This window comes from Chionomys nivalis, chromosome 4, assembly GCF_950005125.1.
Source record: "Chionomys nivalis chromosome 4, mChiNiv1.1, whole genome shotgun sequence".
NCBI classification, from domain to species: Eukaryota; Metazoa; Chordata; class Mammalia; order Rodentia; family Cricetidae; genus Chionomys; species Chionomys nivalis.
In genome coordinates, this window is record NC_080089.1 from 22803466 (window position 1) to 22828906 (window position 25441).

The following is a 25441-nucleotide window of genomic DNA, read 5'->3' on the forward strand; positions in this document are numbered from 1 at the left end:
TTTGTAGAGGATGTGGGTACTAAAAGACATGATTCTGGCCAGACAGAACAGCAGGGTCCTTACTCCTTTCTCTCACCCCCCTGCCTTTTTTCTTTAATCTCCTTCTGTTTTGTGTTGCAGAGAAGTGAATTTCTTCATGGGATATGACTTGTTGCAAAATAATCGGGGGCCCCAGTGGGCTTCATAAAGTCTTTTAAATGGTCTGGCTTCAAGGGCAGCTTTGTCCTGAGTTTGTGCTGTGAGCTGGGCCGGAGGAGGCCTCGGTTGCCAGGGTCCAGGTCTCTGGGGTAAACTCACTGAGCCTAGACAGGGAAGAAAGAACAACACTCCCAGATGTCGTACAATGGACTGCACGATGTTCTTACAAGACATTTTAACACAAAGTCTCCAGAATTATGGCTCTGGGAAAGGATGCCCTCAAGTACGAACTGAGGAAGAAATGGACTCGAAAGGGTTGAGTCCAGGTTCTGATCCATCTTGCAAGTGATGTTGACCAGGCACTTAGAAGCTGGGCCTTGTTTTTAAGTTGGAGATTTAATCTGTCTTTCCTAAAATTCAGATTTCTTTTTTTTTTTGCTTGTGTGTTCAAATAAAACACCAAGGTTTATAATGGTCTGAGAGTGGAGAATGCTTGATGAAGGCAAATATTTAAATTCTTAGCTGCTAGGAAAGATTGCTCATGTAAGCCTTGAGACTAGGCTGTGAATTGTGGCGATCGGGCCATGCTTCGCTGGCAGAGAATCTTGCGTGTTAGCCTGGATCACTGTGCAAACTTGGTGGATTGTTTTACTTCTCTGTGCTCCAGGTATCTCCCTCAGAAAGCCGAGGAGCACCAATGGCTTCCGAAGGCTTGTTGCAAGGCTCAAGGGGGCAAACATACTATGGGTGTTGAGTCCAGTCTGGATTCTAGATTTTCTAGACATGTAGGGTCCTGTCATAGGTCAGTTTCTTGCCTGGAAACTTTGTGCCACTAACGATTTGACTAGAGATAGGTGGGGACTGGTTGTGACCTTGGTTACTGAAGGAGTTTGCAAAAGCGGTGCAGGTTAGGGGTGGAGAAAAGTCTGGAAATGTTACCTTCTGATACACACGGGAAGTCCAAAGTGTAAGGGCCACAGTCACCCTTCCCTCCATTCCCTGACTGAGTTTGGTTCAGCTCAAGTGCAGGGAAGTCCTGGAGAACCATATTGCTCTTTGAGGACCTTTCAACTTTACTTTCAGAATGGTCTTGCTAGTCTTTCCCGTTTTGCCCAAGTTCCACTGAACAGAGACATGACCCAAAGTCTTCTATTTGTGCACCCTTAGGATTTGTGGCAGGCAATCTACCTTTTACTTTTTTTCTTCCAGCTCTTTCTGTATAAGAGTTATGGAGAAGTCAGTTTCACTATCAGTAATGAAGAAGCAAGTGAAAATACAATTAAAATAATAAATCATGAGTCAGATTTAGTATTGCCTTTGGCAATCAGTGGGCTCTATCAGCACACCATGCCTACCCTCTAAAATCATGATTTTCAATGTGCTGAGAGCAGTTATTACCTGGAGGAGATAGGCTAAAGTAGGTATAAGCTAGCACTAGCTCATCTCGGGTGCTGCTCATGTTTCCTTACAAAGCATCTCTTGGCCACAGGTTCCACAGAAGGAACTATCATTTCCAATCATTCAAGCAGCCTACTTTCTTTGGCTCTTTGGGTACCACTCAAACCCTTATTTCTTCAATCCTTGTCTGCATCTCTGCATTCAAGAACCTCTGAGGCCCAGCATGAGGTGTGAGGTCTTTGTTCTTTCCAAGTCCTGGCCAAATGCTTTCGATGTTGCCTTACACAGCACAGGCTTAGGACTTTACCTCTCTGACCCAGGTGGCGGGTCTGACTGGAAAACTCCCAAAGTAGCTCGACTCCATGTTAATCTAGTTCTAAAACCCCCAGGTTGCGCGGAGCTAACCTAATTCTAGTATGACATACCTATAAATTTTAGTGCTGTGTCTTAGCAACTAACCTTCCTGCCTGGACTCTTAATCCAGGCCTGGGAATCATACCGAGTTCTCAGCTAAACTGCCTGGCAGTTCTTTGAGGGGCCCGAGACACTTCCGTTCACTGTGGACGGTTCCTCCCCCTGAAAAACTTAAGAACCCCGTGAGGATATATGAACTAATGTCTGCACAGTTCTTCAGAGGAAAGGTGCTATGTAAACACCAAGTATTATTCTTCTGTTTATGGGAAGTAGTATAATATTGCCTCTGAGAAGCTGGGCCTTATGTTTAAAAGTACCATAACATCCCCTTGGGCTCTTTGGGGGCTTGGACTGAGTTAGAATGGAGGTACTTCAAGGAAAAGTTGAGCCATTTAACTTCATGCATGGGGAGACTAGAAATTCTGGTGAGAATATACGCCTTGATGTTGGATCCGTTTCGCCTGGTCTCCCTTCCTTGGAAAGCTCAACATACAACATCCATATTCCTGAGAGCAAATTCCTGTCTGAGCAGTTTTGAGACAGGCTATATGAAACACCATTGTGTGTGCTTGAGGAATCTGATTAAGGGTTGGGGAGTCCCATGATCCTTACTAATTTCCAAGGTGATGACTCCATGTCGAATTCTTCCTGTTTCTTGAGCTAGGAAGCCTGCGGCCTGTACTTATCCCTGCTGCATAGGATGGAGCGGAGTGAGCCATGGCTGAACCTCCTCATCTCCCAATGTTGCCAGCATAGTGCTGGGTAGTGTTTCCTTCTATCAGCTGATGACAGAAGGGACGGCCCATTGGCCATGGACTCCCTTCTACTCCCATGGGTGTTTGCATCTGGATGGGGGATTTTTGAAGGCCTTTCTCTAGGTTCTGTTCCCAAGTTAGGTTACCACAATGAAATAGTGTAATATTGTGTGTGCATATGTGTAGGAGGGAGAGGTAGGCCGAAGGAAAGAAGGACTCCTAACTTAGGAGAGAGCCCCCTCTGCCTGCTTACTCTCTCTCAGTACTCTTCGGCTCGTGTGCTCTATTGACATATTGGGCAGTTTTCATTTGGGCAGAAAAAAGAATCGTAACTTGTAGCCTTCCTCGTCTTCCGAAAAAGGATCTGACTGTTTGAATTTGTCTGTTTGCTGAGGGCCGCCTGTTTGCCTTGGGGCACACCTTGCTTCCACAGGGGCCAGAAGGAAACCGAGGCCAGGAGAAGAGACTTGCACAGCCTGCCGTATTTCTAGTATGTATGGAGGACCAAGGGGCGCATCAGCCGTACTGCAGGACACTTGCGTTTCTGTGGCAAGATTTAACAAGTGTCTGTGGGCAAATGGCTTGCCCTCACCACTGTCACTGTATTAGCTGCTGCATTTCTGTCCCCACATTATTGCCATTAGTTTTTATTTTTTAGCATAGATTTAAAAAACAGTTAATAGTTTCTGCATTCTATCATGGGATTGGCTCTAGAAAAAGTTTTGGAAGAAATATCTTCAAAGACATTTGCGGAAATATTCAAGGACAGTTCCGTGACGTTTTTCTCTTGTAGTGCACGGCAGCGGCTAGAAAGACTTCCCATTGGTGTCCTGCTGTCTTCTTTCCTTAGCTCACTCTCAGACCCCAGCCGGCTCTGCAAGCAGAACTCAGGCTCAAGGCTGGCGCTCTGAAGGCCAGGGAGCTCCGTGCTGCCATCTGGTGGCAAGTGTGAGACTTAGCAAGCTGCCTGTTGTCATCCTGTCTGAACTTGGCTGCGGCTGGAGCTGTGGTTTGGCTGGTGTCCTTATGGAGTTTTCTTGCCAGACATGTAAATTTTTTCTTCTTTTTTTACTCTCCATACCCTCCTTTTGCTTTTTTGCATGTTGACAACTTGTTAATGGTGCATCCCAAGGCTATTATATATATATATATATATATATATATATATATATATATATATATAATGTGTGTATGTGTGTACACACATGTACATACATACATACATGCATACATACATGCATACATACATACATATATCATAGACTTGGGATGCATCATTATATATATTTGTGGATATTAAGGTGTCTGTCCCTTTTTTATAAAAGGAGACATGAACGATGCAGGCCTTACTCCCCAACTGGCTGACCCTAGAAATGGTAAGCACAGAAACATGACGAGAAAGCCAAGAGCTGTGGATTTGTGATCTGACCCGTTGATTAGGTCATGTTCTGAACTTTTCCTTGGGTGAATGTGGCATTTTGACGATTGTTTCTGTTTGCTTAGAACGGGTGATTTTTCCAACCCCTCCTGGAATTTGCGGAAAACAGAGGGTGTCAGTCTTTCTTTCAGAGGTGTGAAGGCCTTGGTATCTGATTGGACCTCCATTTCTCGTCACCTCCGAGCAGCTGGTGCCTGGAGTTGTCCCATGACTCCGAGGCAGGTCCTTGGAGTGATTCTGCTCAAGGCAGAGGCTCACTTCGCACATGGAAAGTTGTGAGGAGGACCCAGGCGGGGATGCTGTTTCCTGAATACCCACGGAGGTACCGAAGTGTCTGATTACACAGTGGCTGCACGTCCAGGCTGTTAACGTGGCAGAGCCCTCTCAGTGTTCCAGGTCTCCCACTGTGTCTGCTGACCCTGGCCATGTGGCCAACCCTTCTTTACCTGTAAAATCAGGTTGAGGTGAAGTTTTGTGTAGAAGAACGCACTTATGGTTCTTACGTAGCTCAGAGTCCAAAGAGATCAGAGAAAGTGCCCATACGTGTGAATCAATAGCTCAAAGCGTTTGCTGAAATGTGACCCAAGCAAGTCTCAGCTTCTAGCCTCAGCGCTGGTTTGTAGGGGGGTGAGACCTCCTGAAAGTGGGGCTTGTGTATTCCACACCTCCACGCCTCGCCAGAGCCGCTGGCTCCAGGATATGGGTTTTTGTGTCTTGTCCAAGTCCAGGAAACCGGGCAAACAGTGTTAATTACCTGTGTCTGAACTTCCCATGTAGTTGTTAGAATCAATTAAGGGGATGAGGAAGCAGCTTCTCAAAAGTGGTCTTGCAGCTTTATTGTTTTGTTTTCCTCGAGGGCCTGGTATTCTAAGTTCATCTTCACATCCACACCAACCAGCTTCCGATCAGACTCCAGAAAAGAAATCTGATCTGGCAGCTCTAACCTGACCCCTGACAGGACAGAGAAAATTCTAAGGGTAAACAGAAGAGAAATTTTATTTCCCTAAACATACACCTAAAGTTCAGGGATGAGTGTGTGTGTGTGTGTGTGTGTTTGTGTGTGTGTGTTGTCTGTGTGTCTTTGTATACATATATTTTTTAAAATCCAGACGTGACTGTACAAATCATTTGCCTGGGATATCATACATGGTACACTGCAATTACAAGCTATTTATTATGAGCCTTGGGATCCTGCTATGGGTTTTAACTGTCTCCCAAGTTTCCAGTTTTGCTAGAAGCGCTTAAGAGTGCATGCCTTCTTACTTCTCAGATTGCTTCTCTCCATCACTCTGTCCCACGAGTTTGAGCTCTGCCTGAGATGCCCCCTTCTAGAGAGGACATGCTGTTAGGGGACCCTTCTGATGACTCCTTCTAGAGAGGATGTGCTGTTAGGGGACCCTTCTGATGCCTCCTTTTAGAGAGGACATGCTGTTAGGGAACCCTTCTGATGACTCCTTCTAGAGAGGACGTGCTGTTAGGGGACCCTTCTAATTACTCCTTTTAGAGAAGACGCAGTCTTAGGAGAACCTTTTCTAGGCATGGCCAGCTTTGCTGCAATGTCACACACCTGTGAGACAGAAACCCTGCTTGTGATAGTCACAGTTCTCCTGGGGTGAGGGAGTTTGTGCTAAAATAGGATCCTTGCTTTGCAATGAAGCCAAAGCCAGAATGTCAAGCAGTGTGGACATAAACACCGGTCTGATAGTTAATCTCCTTGCCTTCAATAGGGATTGCCTAAAACTTAAAAAAATATATCTGTTTAGTTTTCATTGTGATTCTAATTATGTTAGGTTTGGAATTTAAGAAAAGTTATAAAAACAAAACTGTGGACTGTGATGGAGTTACTTTTGAAGCCATCATCAGTGGGAAGGAAAGAATGAAGCTGGGGTGGGAGGGCTTGAAGCCAGAGCACCTGGCCCGTTGTCTCCTCAGCCCAGACAGCTCCCTCATCTGCCTGGTCTTCACTGGGGACAAGGACACTCTCACAGCTGTGCTTCAGCGCCTGGGCGGCCCAGCTTGTATTATTCAGATCCATGCTGCAGTAGGTGGAAGGCAGACCCATCCTTTGTCAGGAACACCTCAGCGTGGTGGGCGTGCTCTGGGGTACAGTTAAGAAGGGAGACTGCTGTGCCACAGATCGGAATGAATGAATGAATGAATGAATGAATAAATAAATAAATAAATGAATGAATGCGGTCAGCCCTGGGTGTAATTATCATACAGTATATAGTGGGAGCATCAAGGAAAAGAAGAACAAGGACTGGGGTCAGGAAGGAGCGAGGGAAAGAGAAGGAAACAGGGAGGGAGAGAGACCAGACATTGCCTTGCACAGGTAACACAGCCTCCCATCCTTCACTGGCAATCAAAAAAAGAAAAGAAAAACAAACAAACAAAAAACCAAAACGAACCCAGCAACAACAGCCCTTTCAGGATGGAGTCCAGGAGTGTGCTCTTTCTCTGGGTGTGTCCACCAGACTTGGGACAGAGCATTAAGAGTGGCCCTGGCAGGCCTCAGGAGGCCTAGCTAAGCAACAGGGCAGGAGAGTAGCAAGACTTACAGAGAAAGCAAACTGTTGAGAGGCAGACCTAATCCTTCCTGCTCCCTCTCACCCACTGCAGAGGCTGCAATGGAGATTTGAAGGGCGTAGGGTTCTATGACTCCTCGGAGGGTCCAATCATTTGAAGAAGGATGACAATCTGGACTGGTTTCAGTAACACTGGGAGTGTCTTGTCAACTCCAGAGCATAAAAGAAATTTGGGAGTGACACAGAGGGGGCCCATTTTCTCTTAAACTGCCCAGAGTCTGCACTTGGTAGATGAGCTTGGGTTGACCCTCAGATTCTAATGTGCACAGCTCATACCCTCACTTTCTCCCTCACACACTACAGGAACACTCACCAAGGTCCTAAACGAGAGCTGGGAGACTGTCCTTCCACTCTTGAAGTATACTGAGAACACATGACTCATCTTAGGGTCACTGGAGTACTTTCTCCTGATCTCTTCTGAAGAGAGTGGTAGGCTTGCTCCAAGTTGAGCAGAGCTACGACTGTGGTTCCCCATAGTCACACTTCGGGAAATGAAGATTCTAAGTAGCCACAGCCTCGACTCAGGCTCACTCATGGATGGCCGCACATTTGGTACTTCAGAGGGACCTCCCTGGGGCCTCTGAAGCTGCTTCAGAAGTGAAAGGCCAACTACCCTCACTGAGCAGTGCTTTGGTTTTCTTATCGGTAAAATTTACCTCACAAGATTCAAACCACAATGGGAGCCACGGTACAAAACCTGTCATAAGCCTTTGTTACAGCCCAAATCTCCCTTGGTTGAAGAGGTTTTGCTATCAGAAGAGCTCTCTCCTCTCTGTGGAGTCAAAGCAGGCAGCAGGGTTGTTGGGGGTCTCCTCTAAGACATTTTAACAGCTAACCTTTCGGGATAAACCAAGATGTAAATGCTTACCGCACTTTCATTAGCATAAGCGCTAATGTAACGCAGCTGTCCCACGGCTATAAAACACTGAGGACTGTGTCTCTGCTTGGCGTGTGGAATATTATTTTTTCTCTTACTGAACCGATTCAATGCTCAACTCTGTCGTTATTTGAGTTGGAACTTTAGATTGGTGCATTTTAATGCGCTCTACTATTAGGGCCTGTTGGACAGCCGTGAGAAAATATTTTTGTTCTCACGACGCAATCCCGGCCCAGGTAGCCAATGGGCAAAATATGATTTACACAAATATTATCTTTTCTGGAGTATATACTAAAAAGAAACCTTAGGATGGAGCTGGAGAAAGCTTCTTCCTCAGTGTGGGGTTATCTGGGCAAGGGTGGCTGGTATGTAAAATCAGAGCTTTTCAGCTCGCCTCATCTCTGAAATCACGCTATTTTGCTAACGTCCGGTATTCCTGGGGGACGCTTCTGTTCCAGGGAAAGAAAAATTCCATCAGCTATCTCGGAGTTTTCTTGCCAAATTGAAGGCAGGGTAGAAAGAGGGAGCTGCAGCTGTGGGTTTTGGATTCCGAATGAGGTTGATCCCGCATGTCCCTTGTCTCTTTTTGTCTAGAACAAAGAGGTGACTTGCAAGAGAGAGAAGTGCCCCGTGCTGTCCCGGGACTGTGCGCTGGCCATTAAGCAGAAGGGCGCCTGCTGTGAGCGATGCAAAGGTGAGTGGGCCCTGGCCACTTTCTCTGCCGGCTGTTGCTCGGGCAGTTTCAGTTCTCGCTCTCACCTTTCTTCCCTTCTAGCTCTTGGCTGGAACACAGGTGGGTGTCAGGAGGGAAACCGGAGCATTGTGTACACAGGCCTGGCACGGGAGCTGCCAGGAAGGGGGTGCGAGGGGCTGAAGACACACGCAGATCTGCACATTTGGTACATTTTCCGAGGCAAGTTGTGAAAACGCCGTGGCAGAGAAGATGCAAACGTGACGCCTATGCACATCTGTACACATGCACATGGGCGTGTTTTGTCAAGAAGTTTCAACACTTGGTTTTTCCAGACTCCACGCTCGTCTAGCGCTCCTCTGCCAGAGGAGTCTTTAAACCCAAATTTTATCATTTTGGTTCCTATTAAAAATTTTTTTTCCTTCCCAAATTAAATTTCTGTTCTCCCGCTCGCCTTTGAAGCAGCCCCCAAGTCTCCTGCCCCCAGCCCTGGTGCCCTCACGCTTGTCTGGAATGCTGTCTGGTGGCGCCTGCTGTTGGCTTTAGCCCAGGTCTTTCCTACCACCCTGGCCAGGGGCTGCGGCACCCGAGGCCCCTGGCTCTTGCTTGATACTTGCCCCAGGAACTTTCTGTGGTGTGTAGTTCACACAGATCATTCAGCATTGTGTGTCCATTTTTGTTATTTCATTTTAGTGCAGGGACCTGACTCTAGAAGGCAGAAGTGGGGTCCGGCCTTGAATGGTGTGGGTTCCAGCCTTGAATTGTGTGGGGATATATAGGGCGGTGTGGTGTAGGGACATCTGAAACTCAGTCCCAAGAGTTAGGCTATGTGCTACTGAAATACTCTGCTAAGTCAGAACACAGCAGTACATGTCGGGGTGGAGGTTCCCCAAAAGTTCATATAGGCTCAGAAAGAGTTTGCTTACTGAGAAATGCTCCTTGCAGATATTGTCCAATCAAAAAGCGACCATCTTGGATTAGGGGTGGCCCCAAAGCTAATGCAACCAGTAAGTGTCTTTATGTGAAGAAAAATAGACAGACACAGAAAATAGGGTTGTGACCCAAAGAAACAGAGACTGGAGCAGTGAATGAGGCTTGAGGAAACTCTCGAGGCAGCTGGAGCTGATAGAGGCAAGGGGCTCTTCCCCTGGGGGTTCCAGATGGGCACCTGAGGACCAACACCTTAATTTTTGACTCCTGGTCCTTCACTGCAAGAGATCAAATTTCTGTTACTGTTTTTAAACTATTTATTTTAATTGGTAAATAATGGCTTTGTATAGTATCAAATACAGTGTGATGCGTACGGGTGTGCAACCAGCACATTATTAGGGCAGTTAGCATGCCTGACACCTCAAACACGTACTTACATTTGATATTTATTATTTTTCCTTCTAAGAACTGTATATTTTGAGAATTTCATACACTTAGTGTACTTTAATCAAATCTGGCCCCAAATTCTTTTCTCTCCAACTTCTTCCATGTCTCCTGCACCACGAATTTTCCCTTCCAACTTCATGTACTCTTTTTAAAAAATAAAAAATCTCAGCGTTCACCTAGTGCTGCCAGAATGTGTAGGGCCAGCCATGAATAATGGGCAACAGGGGCTGCGACTCCCTTTTCCCCCCTGCAGGATCCATTAACTGCCAATAGACCCCTAGCTAGCAGCAGAGCTTTGTGGGCCCCTCCCCTATCCGTGATGGCATTTTGACTGGCTTGATCTCGGTCAGGTCTTATTTGTGTATGTTCAGTCACTGGATCTCATGTGCAACAGCCCTGTCATGTCTAGAAAAACCCCATCTGCAGCACTCACCCACAGCCTTTGACTCTGAAAACCCTCCTGCACCCTCTTTCGTGACGATCCTTGAGCCTTGGCAGGATGTGGTATGACCTAGAGGTCCCATCATTTAGGGTTGAACATTCCACAGCCTCCTGTTCTCTGCACTTTGATCAGTTGTGAACCTCTGTATTAATCATGATGAGAACAGAGCTACACTGAAGTTTGGGTATATAGATATGTATTTATAGATTGATGACATGTTCACTTTGAAGATTAAGAGTAGAAGTTTCTGCCCCAGGACCTTATAACTTAACCTTGAGTTCTTGGCTCAGTTAACAATATCATTCATGAGTTAAATCTTGTGAAGCAGATCGGAAATCTAATAAATGTGGTCGATTACTCCCATAACATTTGTGCCACTATTGCACCAAAGGGCCTAACTTGCCAGGCTGATCATTATTATGGGTTTTTGGGTTTATAGCTGAGTAAGACCAATGATTACTTTTCTTTTTTTCCTCAATAGTGTGCACAGCACCTTCTAACACTATGAAAGCTAGCCAGTGGGGATGATGTTTCCAGATCAGTGCCAGCATAATTCTTCCCTGTTTTATGACTCACGTATGTGGTATCTTCAGCAATAATGTCTTAGTATCGAGTTTTAACCAAGAGCAATGTTAAGAGGCTGTATTGGTTTGGGGGAGGGGGGTCTCTGGCCAACAATTTCAAGGGAAGTATCTCACACCAAACACTGGGCTTTTTGTTTGATAGTCTATTGTTTCTTGGAGAGGCATTATACCCCCATATTGGAAAACTCCATTTGAACTCTATCTATCTATCTATCTATCTATCTATCTATCTATCTATCTATCTATCTATCTATCTTAATATGTATTATATAATATCTACTATATTATATATTATATCTATCTAATTTCTGAAGTAGGATGTAGAATCTTTTGGCTATATACAGCAGTGGTACAGTTGGCTCATGTAATAGTTGTATTTCTAGCTTTTTTGAGGGACTTCCACATTGATTCCCATAGTGGCTGAACAAGTATGCATTCCATCAACAGGGCCAAATAAATATAATATTGAACTGCTCTCTAACTATATATATCTAAGCTAGAATTTCACATGACTTTTTCAAAGGTGGTGTTCTTTTAAATAAGTTTTAATTATCCCCTCCTCTACTCTGCCCTTGGATTCCCCACTCCACTTTCCCTTCCTGTGGGATTATTTTTCTTTCCCCCTGTGTTCTACTATCTCCCTTCCTTAAAGATCTCTCCATGTCCCTTTCTAGCTTCCTGACTTCTACAGGCACTCCAATTTCAACACACATATTTAAAGATTTACATATGAGAGTGAGTATGTGATGTTTGTCCTTATGGGTCTGTCTGGGCTGCCTCACTCACAGTGATTGTTCCCAGCTCCATCCACCCCCTGCTGTAGATTCTATTTCTCTTTACAGCCAAATAACACTCTATTATGTGCATGTACCACGTTTCCAGCATCAGTTCTTTAGCTGATAGATATCAGATGGATAGAGCAGCAATGAGCATTCACAAACAACTATCTCTAGACAGAATATAGAATCCCTTGAAAATATCCCCAGGAGGAGTATTGCTGGATCTTATGGTAAATCTGTTTCCAGCCTTTTGAGGAACCTCCACACTGATTTCTATAGTAGCTGAACCAGCTTACATTCTACCAACATGGAATAGTTGTTTCTTTTCTCATATCATTTATATAAACACCTCTCTCCCTCCCTCCCTCCCTCCCTCCCTCCCTCCCTCCCTCCCTCCCTCCCTCCCTCCCTTCCTCCCTTCCTCCCTCCCCCCCCCAGTCGCTATTCTGACTGGGTTAATATGAAATATTAAAGTAGTTTTAATTTGCATTTCCGCATTTCCCTGATGGTTTAAATATGTTGAATATTAAAAAAAATCTTAGCCATTTATACCTTTTCCTTTGAGTCCTCTCTGTTCAGTTTCATAGCCTATGTTAAAACTGGGTTGTTTTCCTGATGTTTACTGGTCTAAGTTTTTTGTACATTCTAGGTACCCATTCTCTGTCAGATACACAGCACTCTGTGGGCTCTACTTCCCTTTGCTGATGTCATGGTGTGGTGTACAGAGGCCTCTTAGTCTTATGGTGTGGGATTCCCCTCTCTGTACTGTGATTACCATTAATGAATAAAGAAACTGCTTTGGACCTATATCAGGGCAGAACTTAGCTAGTCAGGGAAACCTAAGCTGAATGCTGGGAGAAAGAAGGGTGGAGTCAGAGAGAAGCCATGGAGCTGCTGTCGGAGACAGACATGCTGAAACCTTGCTGGTAGGCCATGAGCCTCATGAGAAATAATAAATACTGGATGTGGGTTAATACTAAATGTAAGAGCTGGCTAGCAATACACTTAAGAGATTGGCCAAGCAGTGATTTAAATAATATAGTTTCTGTGTGATTGTTTTGGGAGTCTGGGTGGCCGGGAAAACAAACATGTGGCCTCCTTACTACAATTTTACACAGTCCTATGGCTAATTGTTCTTAATTCATGTGTTAGTGTGGTGCTTTTCAGGAAGTCCTTACCTGTGCCTGCGTTCTGCGTTTTCTCTAGCAGATTTAGAGTATCAGGTCTTACATTGAAGTCCTCCATCCATTTAGGGTGAATTTTGTGTAGGGTGAGAAATTAGCATCTGGTTTTATCCTCCATGTAGCCATCCAGTTTATCCATAACTTCTTGTTGAAAAGGCTGTCCTTTCTCCTGGAGTAGTTTTGACATCCCTGTCAGAAACTAGCTATAGATTTATGACCTCATATCTGGTTTCTTAATTCTATTCCATTCATAAGTGAGTCTGTTTTTATGCCAGTGGCATGCTGTTTTTACTACCATAGCTCTTCAGTGTAATTTAAATTTAAAAAGCAGGTATGGTTATACCCTCAGTGGTTCTTTCATTGTTCAGGATGATTTGGTTATTTGGTTATACTCAGTGTGTGTGTGTGTGTGTGTGTGTGTGTGTGTGCGTGCGTGCCTTTCTGTATGAGATTTAAGATTTCTTCAGTTTCAGTTTTGGGGAAGAATTGCATTAGAATTTTGATGGCATTACAGTGAATCTTTAGAATATTTTGTTGTTCTTTAGCCATTTTCACAGTATTAATCTTATCAACCCATAAGATGTGGCATTTCTGTACTCTGGTATATTCTTCTGTTTCTAACAGTTTTAATGTTTTCATTCTAGAGGACTCTCACTTTGTTAGTTTTATTCCAAGATATTTTTGAAGTTATTGTGAGAGGGATTGTTCTCCCTATTCCTGTCTCTGTCATTGCCTGCAGGAATAGTAGTGTCATTCGCGGGTTAATTCTATGTCCTGTCATCTGGCTGGAAGTGTTTATTAAAAATTAAGTTTTCTGGTGGAGGGGTTAGATTATACATATAATCATACCATATGTAAATAAGAATACTTTAGTGTCTACCTTTCCTATTTGTGTGCGCTTTAGCTCCTCTTGTTTTATTTTTCTAGCTGACTTCACTCAGTATATTGAACAAGGGAGGGTAAACATAGTTTCTTGTTTCTGATTTTAATGCAAATGCATCAAAATTTTCTGTTAGTATGATGCTGTCTGTGGGCTTTTTGAAGCTTGCCTTTATTATGTTGCAATAGCCCCCAAATGTCTGGATTCTCTAGGACTTTTAGCATGAGGAGATAGTGTATTTTGTCAAAGCCTATTTTGAGATGATCATGTGGTTTCTGTTCTTGAATTTATTTATGTAGTAAATTATATTTATATATGTTGGACCATTCCTCTATCACTGGGATGAAGCCGTCTTGATCGTGGTGGATAATCTTTTTAATGTTTTTTTAATTCAGTCTTCAAGTATTTGATTTAGTTTTTACATCTATGTTCATCAGAGAGATTTTGCCTATAATTTTCTTTTCTTTTCCTTTCTTTTGTGTGTTTTTATCTGACTTTGGTATCAGTATGATGCTGGCTTTGTGAAATGAGTCTGGAATTATTCTTTCTTTTTTCTATATTATGGGATGGTTCGAGAATCACAAGTTTTACTTATTCGTTAAAGGTCTGGCCGATTCAGTTTTCTAGTTGGGAGATTTATTTATTTATTTAATCATTTCAATCTCATTCCTTGTGATGGATCTGTTTAAAGTTGTAATCTCTTCTCTGTTTAAGTTTGATAGGTCATATGTTTTAAGATTTTCATCCAATGGCTGAAGCAGTGGTTAAACATACTTTCTGCTTTTGCTCAGGACCTGGGCTCAATCCCTAGCACCTACATGATGCCTCACAGCCATCTCTAACTCCAGTTCCATGGCTTTCAAAGACATTTTCTGGCCTCCAGAGGCAATGCACACACAATGGTGCACATATACACATAAAGTCAAAATATTCAAACATATAACATAAAAAATATATCTCTTAAAAAAGCTTTAAAAAAAGAAATCCATCCACTTCTCAATATTTTCTGGTTTAGTAGGCTATGGATTTGAAGTATGGACTTAGGTTCTCTGGCTTTCAAGTCTGTCTGTTTCACTGTCTGCCTTTGCAGCTCTAATTTTATTAGTCTGGGTCTTTTTTCTCTTTCTTTTGGTTTATTTGGCTAAAAAATTGTCAATCTTGTCAATATTTTCAAAGAACCAGCTCTTCATTTTATTGATTCTTTGAATTTTTCTCATTTTTATTTTATTATTTTTGTTCTGCTCTTAGTTGTTTTTCTCCTTCCAAGGCTTTAAGGTGCATCATTAAGTTGTTTATTAGGGTTCTTCCTAACTTTTTGATGGAGACACTCTAGCTACAAGCTTTCCTTGTAGGACTACCTTAATTGTGTTCCATAGATTTTGGTATATTGTATTTTTATTTTCATACAATTTTAGGACTTTTTAAATTTCCTTTTTTACTTATTTAGTGATCCATAAATTCATTATTTAATATTGTTTTGTTCCATCTTTATGACTTGGTTGGCTTTTGGTCAGTGCTTGAGGTTCAGTCTTGGGGCTATTCACAGCTGTTGTGCAGTATCCGATGCCATCCTAGCTCAGTTGTAGTAAGATATGGCTTCTGGATTCACAAATAAACCACCCATAGCAAGTTCTTGGTGTAGTTCCTCAGAGGTTGAAGTAGGAGTACCAGCAAGAACCTGAGATGAGAATAATTAATGGGGTTCACAGAACCTTCGAAAAGGTCTGTGACAGAGTTAATGTCCTAGAGGGTAGGGGATGGCTCCCTTAGAGTGAACTAGTGACTCAGGTATAGACTTCCTTAGATGTCTGTGGTATGTAGTTATGAGAGGTGGGAGTGGACACATTGATCACTTCTTAGTGTTGGAATGTTAAAAATCCTTTAGTTATTTTGAAATGCACAATAAATTATTGCTAGCTGTAGCCACCCCATTGTGCTGTTGTCTACCAGAACATACTCTTTCCATCTAACTGTCTCAGTACACCCAATAACTAACCTCTTAATTCTCCTTTTGTCTCTAGTCTCTGGGAATCTACTTTCTATTTCTGTTTCTATTGTCTTAGCTCTCATGTTTTCAGGGACGCTCATGGTAGACAAGGGTGTGGTGCTGTTTATACATACAATATTCTGTGTACCCAAGGGAATTTCTGACTTTTGTAATGTCTCAAGTGTGTAACCTTCCTTTCTTGTCCATCTACTTCATTTGTCTTCTCTCTGTCTCCCAATTATCCTGATTTTCCAGGGGAAAGAGATCCTAAGGTACCACAATTCCAGAACATTCTATTGGTAATGAATAGACTACAGCAGTCTCAAGAATAGTCCAGAGAGTTCAGCGTTTGAGTTCAGATGGTGGCCGCTGGGCACTTTCAGGGAAGTCAAGATTTCTCCAGGTCTTGCCGAGGGCCTTCATGAGTGACTCTGCGTGACCCTGCTTTTTCAGAGTTCTAGGAGATAGGTTAAAGATGTGTGCTTATGGTTTCTCTATCTTTAAAATAAGGTGCTGTAGGCTTTAAAGAACGTAGTTATCTTTGTTTTTCTGGTTAAAATCATTTCTTAGTCTTACAGGAGAAACTTGAAACTGGAAAGAAAGAACCTACTCATCATTTCCCTTCGCAGAAGTGAACTGTTGTACTGTTTATTGTGAAATCTGTTACTATTTGGCTCACTTCTCTCTGTCCAAGTGTTTACATGATTGATATGGTATTGTTTAAGCATACAAAGTAGCAATTTCCCTTATATTTTTATACATACTTGGTTTTGATTATTGCCCCTTCCTCCGCCTCTCTTTTGTCTCCCTGTCCTCCATATTAGCACTGTATTGTGCTATTTTCACTTTTTCCAGCTTGACATCACAGTAGAATACCTCTATTTATTCAGCTATATTGCCCTTAGGAAGTGCATAAAATTCTTCTGTGGGAAAGTATTTTTTTGGTTATTTTGGACATTGTGGTTATACACCAGGTATTAGTCTTGGGGAAGGATACAGAAAGGAGCTGATGCAAAACACACTGTACAGCGGGGAGATGATGGTTCTAAGGACGACGCGAGAGGAGCCCTGAACATAGCACACCGCGCGTGTAACCTCGAGGTGTGGGGCTTTGGCCTCCCGAGGAAGCTGGCAAATGCCAGGAACCTTCTGGTACCATGTATTAAATTCAGGAAAAGTAATGATGGGTCATTAGTGAGTAGTCTAAGTTCCAAGCCAGATGTGACATCTGTGTTCCTGCTAAGTCCTCCAATGGGCGTCCCCAGGCTAGCTCTGAAGTCCCTGTCTTTTCCTGCACAGTTGGAATGACAGAGTGGACTATTAATGCAGGACTTTGTGCTAATACTTTAGTTAAGAAACAAGTGAAGTTTGGACAAAATGGTAACAGAGTCAGAGTGTTTATCCTGACTGGCAACACTGCACATAATCTGTATGAAATATACAAAATGCAGATACTGTATGTAATAAAAGATGCACTGAGTTTTCTCACCAGAGAATGAGACATTTCACTTTTGGTGTGAGTTAGCACACTGATGGTGATGTAGCGGTGTATTAACGACTGTCCTATGTTTCGAAGGCCCTGCCTTCTGAGGTGCTGCCTGCTGCTTCCTGACAGTGCGCTCAGCAGGCCTTTCACAGAGATGTGTACCTGAGGAATGGGTGCAGGGTGTGAATCTCAGGCTTCCTGGAGGAGCTGGCTCTCAGTCAGACAGGGCAGAATCTGTTGATCATCAGCACACATACAAGAAACTGAAATCTGCTCATGCTAACTGGATGAAACAGCCATAAAGGCTGCCTGGTGGCTTTGAGTGATCCCTGAGTAGACCGCTTGTTGTTATTTTTTGTCCTTAGAGAATCACAAACGTAATGAGCGTTCCTCGAGAGCCAATGGACCAGGCAAAAACTGTTTAAAATGCAGATTCTGGGGCCTTGTCCGGTAGTGATGCTGAGTCACAAAGACTGTCCTCCTTATCAAAGCACAAAGCACAGGTACGCTGGAAACATCTTCCTGCAGCCACATACTGGCTCCTCACTCGGCCAGGTCAGAGCCATATTTCATGTCAAGAAAAAATGGTGACACCGAGGCTTTTTCTTGATGTGCTTGGCATCCCAGAACTAGAGAAGGGCAGAGATGAGACAGAATTAAGGGTTCCAAACAACAAGCCCCTAGATGCCGTAGTTCCAGCTATGGGCCTAGGCTCCTGTCTACGGTTTCAAGCTTCCGTTGAGATCCCCCAAGCCTACCTCAGGCAGACTGAGGCTGGACAACCCCGATCCCAGAAGAAGGACATGAACAGAAGGATAACTGCAGAGGAAGCGAAAGCCTCACCTTTCCGAGCTGAGCAGGAGCATCTGTCCCAGGCGACCACTCCTGGTGCGGGAAACTTGTGCTGTCTAGCCAGGAGGCCATCACTTTTCTCTGACCCTTCGCTCCCTCTCTCCTTTGAGGCTTTTAAGAATGATGACATAGGAACCAAACAAAGCCAAACATCCCATAATGACCAAAGAAATCTAACTCAGATGTTGGCATGCTGGTGAATGCATGTCAAAGGTCTTTCTCAGTTACTCAACTGTGTGGATAAGTGGATGTGGGGTGGGGGACTTGAATCCCCAAACTGACTAATCACCTCACGTTGTTTCTCAGGACATTTTTGGTTTTTCACTTTCTTCCCTGGCTGTCTCCACACACTTCCTTAGCATAGTCAGATTGAAGTTTGAACTTTAGTTAGATAACTAGGGCATTAGTACATCAGCACACTAAGCAGGAAAGGGAAAGCAAGTGTTTCTGATCGGATCCCACCCAGCTCAGAAACAACTGTTACCAATTTCTTATGACCATCCCAGAACGTTTGCAGATTTTTATGATGTAATTCTGCATGTGTGCTTTCCCTGTACAGAAGGGGAATGAAGGAGTGCATATGCTATTGCACTTTGCATTCAAAGTCGCAATAATACGTTAAGTTAGGAATTTTTTCAGGCCAGTTCATGCTTCTTCAGTTGTTGTAGGGATTCTGGGAAACTGATGATTCATTTGACATCTCTCTTCTGATAAATGCTTAGGGTTTCCAACCAAGTCAAGGCGTTAGCCTGTGAAGCCGGTTGTGTGCATGTGCTATAATTCTTTGAGGACAGTGACCCAGGGATCCAGGCCTCGGGACATGTGTATGGGTTCTACCACAGCGGACGACTAAATGGCTTAGGAAAAGGCCAGGCATTACCTTCAGAATTTATAAGTTGTTTGTCTCTAAGTGATAAGGAAGGAGAGTCAATGATAATGCTGTTTCATGCACAGAAATGCAGTTCTAGAATTAGCTAAAATTAGAATATAGGCTATGGAAGAAAAGAAGGGGCATCCTTTCTGCTGTCACTCCTGTGACTGGCCACACCTCACAATCCTTCCCAAACAGTACCACAACTGGGCATGAAGCATTCAAATATGAGAGCGTGTGGGGGCCGCTCTGATGCAAACCACCACATAGCTCCGTGTATTGTCCCATTTTTATGCTTCTGTTTATGTTTCATTTCATGAGATCTTCATGTGCTTGGGCCACTTCTGTAATTCAGATGTGTGGTTCACGTGTAATCATGCAATGCTTAGTTCTTTTGTAAATAACTGCAGACTGACGCTTGTGTGTTGGGCTCTATGGTCATGCCTATTCTCTATGGTTCTTTGGGAGTGATTGCTATTCCTTGCTAGAGGCCAGGGGCTCATCTGGTACTCAAATCGCCAGTGATGACACTGTTCCCATGGGAAAACTTCATTTTGGAAATGTTGATCATTTTGTTCTTAAAACTTTCTTGCTTTTGCCCCAAGACCCATGAAGATTGTGAGCATCTCCCTGTCAGATTGCTGTAGGTTAGAATTTTAAGACCTCTCCCCCGTTTGCTATCTTCTAGGAAGTGCCAGTGGCATTTGGTTTCCCTTACACTGGATGCCAGACTAGGGTGCTCCTGCTTTTCCAGTCGTCTCCACAAAAGTGAGGTGATTTCTCGTTCTGTTTTTTTTGTCTGAGGAATCCAATGAATGGGACAAGTTAAATCATCCAGTTGCCATGGTGTTATTCTTCCAAAGATACAGCAAAGAGTGTAATGGTCTCCAAGCCAGTCTTTGGGGAGGGTAACTCAGGATGGCAGACTAGAGCAATCAGGAAAAGAAAAGGGGTAGTTGCAGGACAAGGGATCAGGATGTGTGCTGGACAAGGGATCAGGATGCATGCCTGTAGAGCTATTTTAGAATAGGCAAAGCGTCTTTGTAAACAAGAAGGAAGGTCTTGTCTGTGGATGACTCCCTCATGAGGTTTAAGGTCCACAGGAAGGCATGGAATAGTTCTTCCACAATATTCTCACCCCAGATCACCCAGCGACTATGTTAACGCACCGGTTCCCAGGCTTCCCTCCAGACCTACTGCAATACTCTGAATTTGGAAAAGCTTTTGTTTGATGATTACCCGGGGAGGAGACAGGCCGATGACAAAGTCACTTGGTGTTGCCCTATCACGGAGTTATTTCCTCTGTAGAGGGTATTAATGTGGAAGGGGAAGTGGGCGAGTACATCTGCCGCAGGACAGAAGTGTGGCCATTCATTCTTCCAACAGTGTCCTCAGAAAGCAGGTACTTCACGCGCTCACAGTCCTCCTTCCTCAGATCAGATAGATCCTATTTCCCATTCATTCATGGATTCAACAGTGTTTGCCGAGTTACCTGCCAGGTAGTTATGAATGATGATACTGTTAGCCGGTTGTTTTGAACTTTCATGAACCCAGAATATTTCCTAAAGCAGAAGTAAATAAATTATAGCTAATTCTTTGCAAGCAAACATTTTAGCATACTCTCAAGTTTGTTTTTCTTCTTATTAATAATGGTTACAAATTTGTATCCAAATAGCTAAGACCAGGCTAAAGAAGAACCTAATTTGAGAAAGCCTAATATTGTTTGATGAAAACAGATGAGATCACCGGGAGCCAGGCAGATGGGTTTGGCAGCTTTTCCGTATTTATTTGGACCGAAATCACTCTTTAATTTGGGGTTCTTTCATGAACAATAATGTATCTGTTATCTGGATATATGTTAGTGAATCATAAATGAATAAGGTGTGTCTCCAACTTCATAGGTCAAATTCCATCATCTTTCTTCATAGAACACATGAAATGTCAATTGTCCACAGTGCTTTGATGAAAGATAGAAAAGAATAGTGTGTGGTTTGTTAGTTAGTGTTTATTTCCTACAATCTGGCCTTTCATTCCTCTGTGCTTTGCCTCCTTTTTGGTGGGTTGTAGACCACGGGTACCATTTCCTAACTTTCATATTTTATTAGAACATATCTTATGATGTCTCATAAAAGAAAAAGGAAGGTGTGCTGGATAGTTTTATGCTAACTTGGCACAAACCAAAGTCATTGGAGAGGAGGGAACAGGGCTGTGAGCGAGCCTACAGGACATTTTCTAAATTGGGATGGGGAAGGGCCCAGCCCATTGTGGGTGGTGCTATCCCTGGGCTAGTGGTCCTGAGTTCTATAAGAAAATAGGCTGAACAAGCCGTGAAGTGCAGGCATGTCAATAAGTAGCACCTTCCATGGCCTTTGCATCAGCTCCTGCTCCAGGTTCTTGCCTTGTTTGAGTTCCTGTCCTGACTTCCTTTGATGATGGACTACAAGGCAAAAGTGTAAAGCAAGTTTGTCCTTTCCTCCCCAACTTGCTTTTGGTCATGGTGCTTCACCATCTATAACCCTAAGACAGAAGGAATGCAATAGAGCATTGCACATCAACGGAACGGCCACTAGCCTCTGATACATAGAATGCCACGTGCCTGGGATTCGTATGGGAACTGGGCTCTTTCGGATTGACCAGTTACTGATCAGAGTCAAAGAAGGCCGTGAATAATAGCAATATCTTGAACACTGCTGATTATGGCCTGCTGCTAAAATAGTGCAAGTTATACATAACGTTGTTTCCTTCAACCCAAGTATTTTGGAAATCATAGCCATGTGTGGACTGTTCCCTGTGGGTTGTTCCCTAAAGAAAGAGCACTCCTTCATCTACTTCCTGTTTTCCTTCCACCTTCACCTGATCAATTTGCCAGGTAGTAATTTAGTGTGTGTGATCCACCTCGACAGTGCTTGTTTCAGGTTTTATACTCCCCAACAAAAGGTTGACTTTTGGATCAAAGGTCTGTCTCTCGATTATTCAGACTGTGTTGTGGATGGATTTGAGGAAGGATTTTGGAAGAGAAGACTGGCCTCCAGTCTTGGGATTTTGCAGATGCTGTTGTGCTGGGCCTGAGGTGCAGGCTAGGACTATTCTGAATGAGTAGGCGGGGACCTGAAACTTGCTCTCTTATTAAGGGGCATCAGATGCCAAGTGCTGTGTCCTTTCTTGGAGTCTCATTTCCTGCAAGGTAAGAGTCTAGGAGGATTGAGAACCCTTGCCCTTCTGATGGCTTCTTCCTTCATGGCATTTTATGGCTGAGATGGACAACAGTTTCAGAAGTCTGTGAACAGATCAGCTTTGTGCAGGTCACTGGAAACAACTTGTTGCTTAAGAAGCAGTGGGTTTTATATTCCTAACTGGGAAGTCTTCACAATTCTTACTTATAAAGAAAGGTAGCCATTACTGTTTCTTAGTGTGGTGGTGGTCCAGGGAGACAGTTGGGATAAGTTTTGCATGAGTGGGTCTGCTTTCACAGTTGTGCCTCCACCCCCCGTGTGGCATCCTGCTGTGTTCCTCAAGCAGATCTTGAGCTCACAGATTCAGAGAGATCTCCTAATTCTCTGGGAAACTATAGACGCACACTAACAGGTCCGGCTCAAATATTTTTAATAAAAATGCAATCATACAATTAAGAATTTATAAACTTAGGCACAATTAAGCAAGTTTCACTTCTATTCTTGACCCCACCATCCTGTATCATTTCTTGGAGATGATCTCTGTTACCAAATACTTGACAGCTAATATCTGTGTGTGTGTGTGTTTGTGTATGCGTGTGTGTATGCATGTGTGTGTGTGTGTGTGTGTGTGGGCGTGTGTGTGTGTGTGTATGTGGTGTCTTAGCCACACAGAATTCTCTACCAGCTTCACTTCTGGCTATTTAGAGTTTACACTCTACTTGTTACTTAGGACATCTTGGAACACTGCGTCATCTCCCCACTGCTGAGCTATTCAGCTGCCAATGCTGATTTGGAGCTGGAGAATGCTTGTCGTGTGCCTCTTGGGCATTGATATGTACTTTAATCTGTGAGGAGAACACACTTTATCTATGCAACTTCAGAAACGTGCGTAGTCTTGGCTGTATACTTTTAAAGGCAAGAACAAAACAACCCACATATACACAAGCAAAACAAAAAAACCAAACACAAAACAAAAAGCCCCAAGGGTTTCTTTCTTTCTTAATTCTCCCTAATGAAAAAAGATGTATTAAATGTTGTAATCCATAGATTATTTACCTATAATATAAACCAGAATATTTTTGCATTTAAGTAAAAATTTGCTTAAAAGGGCCTTGTTAACATTAAAATTGCACTTTATGGGAATCTGCTTTCATTGTTAAGAGTGAAGAAACTCAAGACAGATCAGTCTTCCCTCTTAAATTTGCCTCATTCTATTATCCAAGGGGTTTTTCTCTCTAGCTTTTAGAGGATTTGGGGAAGTAGGTTGCCTAGAGTTTGCGGTTGCCTTTAAGTTAGGAGATTAGAGTTCTAAAGCTTGCGTGACTTCAGGTGCATCGGTTTACACCTTTCCAACATGGGATAAGCTGAGGACATTCTTCATTGACAGAGGAGAGGACCCTGGCTCTTATCTCCTTATTAAGAAAGACTGGGTATCTTATCAGAGCACAGATGTTTTCTCTAGCCACAGCCAGCCTGACAAAGATTACTTCTACTGCTAGTGTCCAAAGTATTAACTTTTCTATGGATGCACAACCAGCTATGGCAGTCTCAGTGCCCTAAAATCCTCTCGTTGATCTTCTCATTGCGAATGGTTACCACCCTAGGCATGCGTTGCTGGACCGGAAGATGCTGTGGTCTAGGTATCAGCAAGGGCTGGGGTCCTGTCTGAGCCCCAGGGTCTTCCTCTTTACTCATGTGGTCATCCGCAAACTTTGTTTATTCTCGTGGAATGATTTCCTCCTACAGTGCCAACAGTAGATTGCCTCTGTGGCTTGTAGGCTCACTGACAGGGATTGCTTGTTAGGTCAGGTTTATTCAACGTAATGTCAAGTGAATTAAGTCAAAACTGATTAGGAAATCAGCTGGTGGCGCAGGCCTGAAATTTCAGGTGCTTGGAGGCTAAAACTGGAGGACAAAAAGTTCAAAGCCAGCCTTGCTGATATGGTAGGTTTAAAGTTAGCCTGGAACACTTAATGAGACCTTGTTTCAAAGTAAAAAGTCAATGGAGAGCCAGGAATGCATTATCAGTGGTAGGTTGCTTACCTAGTATGCATGAGGTCCTGGGCCCAGACCCCAGTGCCACTGGGATACACGTGCATACACAAAAACAAATGTGATCAGGGAACTTAATTGTAGCTGTGCAGTCTCCGTCTCCTTCCCCTCCTCCTGTCTGGTAACATATCCGAACCAATAGGGTGATATTGCCCGTGGTCCAATGTATGCCCACATTCAAGGAAGAGGTTTCACCAGGTGGATATATGTTCAGGAGCAGAAATCTTAATGCCTGTCTCAGCCTTCTGCCAGCCACACCCAGAGCAGCTTCTGAACCCCTGCATGTAGAAGGACCTAGGCAGAATGGTGTGTAGAGCCAGAAGACAATTCACAGATGACTGCAGATTTGGTCCTAGCAAATGCTCATTCCTGACCCCTCCTTCTCCCCTCTGCTCAGCCTGATGACAAGCCTGGTTTGGACTAACCCTGCTCACTCCTCAAACCTTCTTTAGTTTTATTTTTCTCCTTCTAGGAGTTTTTTTTTTATTAGTTTTTCTTCTGTGTGCTGGACTTGATCCACAGCACGAAATTCTGCACCCAGCGTTCACTTTGCTTAGAGGTCTCTCCGCGTCTATCACCTGACTAGGTTGAGGCTTCTCTGCAGCTCTCACTCCACCCACTGTTTTTTTGCCATCCATTGCTACACGGTGTACAGCTGGGTTTCTCTCCTTTATCACTGTAATGTTTTTATTTTCTGAGCTCTCACTCAATTGACAGGGACCCCTCCACCTTCCAATCCTTTAGTTTTGTCAGCTCTGCCCAATGTACCTGCTACACAGTGGCAATCCAGTGACCAGATGTGGGAAGAAGGGGACTAGCAGAGAGACAGTGAAAAGAGGAATCGATTGTAGGTTTTCCAGCTCAGTGTATGTTTTATAACACCCCCTCGTGTTAGTGTATTACCTGCTCTACTCCCTCAGGCTGTGTATTGCCTGCTCCACTCCTCAGGTTAGTGTTTTACCTGGTCCACTCCTCAGGTTAGTGTATTACCTGGTCCACTCCCTCAGGTTAGTGTATTGCCTGCTCCACTCCTCAGGTTAGTGTATTACCTGGTCCACTCCCTCAGGTTAGTGTATTGCCTGCTCCACTCCTCAGGTTAGTGTATTACCTGGTCCACTCCCTCAGGTTAGTGTATTGCCTGCTCCACTCCTCAGGTTAGTGTATTACCTGGTCCACTCCCTCAGGTTAGTGTATTACCTGGTCCACTCCCTCAGGTTAGTGTATTACCTGGTCCACTCCCTCAGGTTAGTGTATTGCCTGCTCCACTCCTCAGGTTAGTGTATTACCTGGTCCACTCCCTCAGGCTCTGTATTACCTGCTCCACTCCCTCAGGTTAGTGTATTACCTGGTCCACTCCTCAGGTTAGTATATTACCTGGTCCACTCCCTCAGGTTAGTGTATTACCTGCTCCACTCCTCAGGTTAGTGTATTACCTAGTCCACTCCTCAGGTTAGTGTATTACTTGGTCCACTCCTCAG

General features: G+C 43.7%; 1 protein-coding gene across 2 annotated transcripts in view; it reads left to right on the top strand.

Moving 5' to 3' along the window:
- Window positions 1-25441, top strand: part of Bmper (BMP binding endothelial regulator) — a 254315-nt gene that overhangs the window by 23399 nt on the left and 205475 nt on the right. For both annotated transcript variants that reach the window (XM_057767220.1, XM_057767219.1), the window contains exon 3: window positions 8200-8299. In XM_057767220.1, the coding sequence (XP_057623203.1) occupies window positions 8200-8299 (100 nt within the window). The remainder of the gene's footprint in view (window positions 1-8199; window positions 8300-25441) is intronic.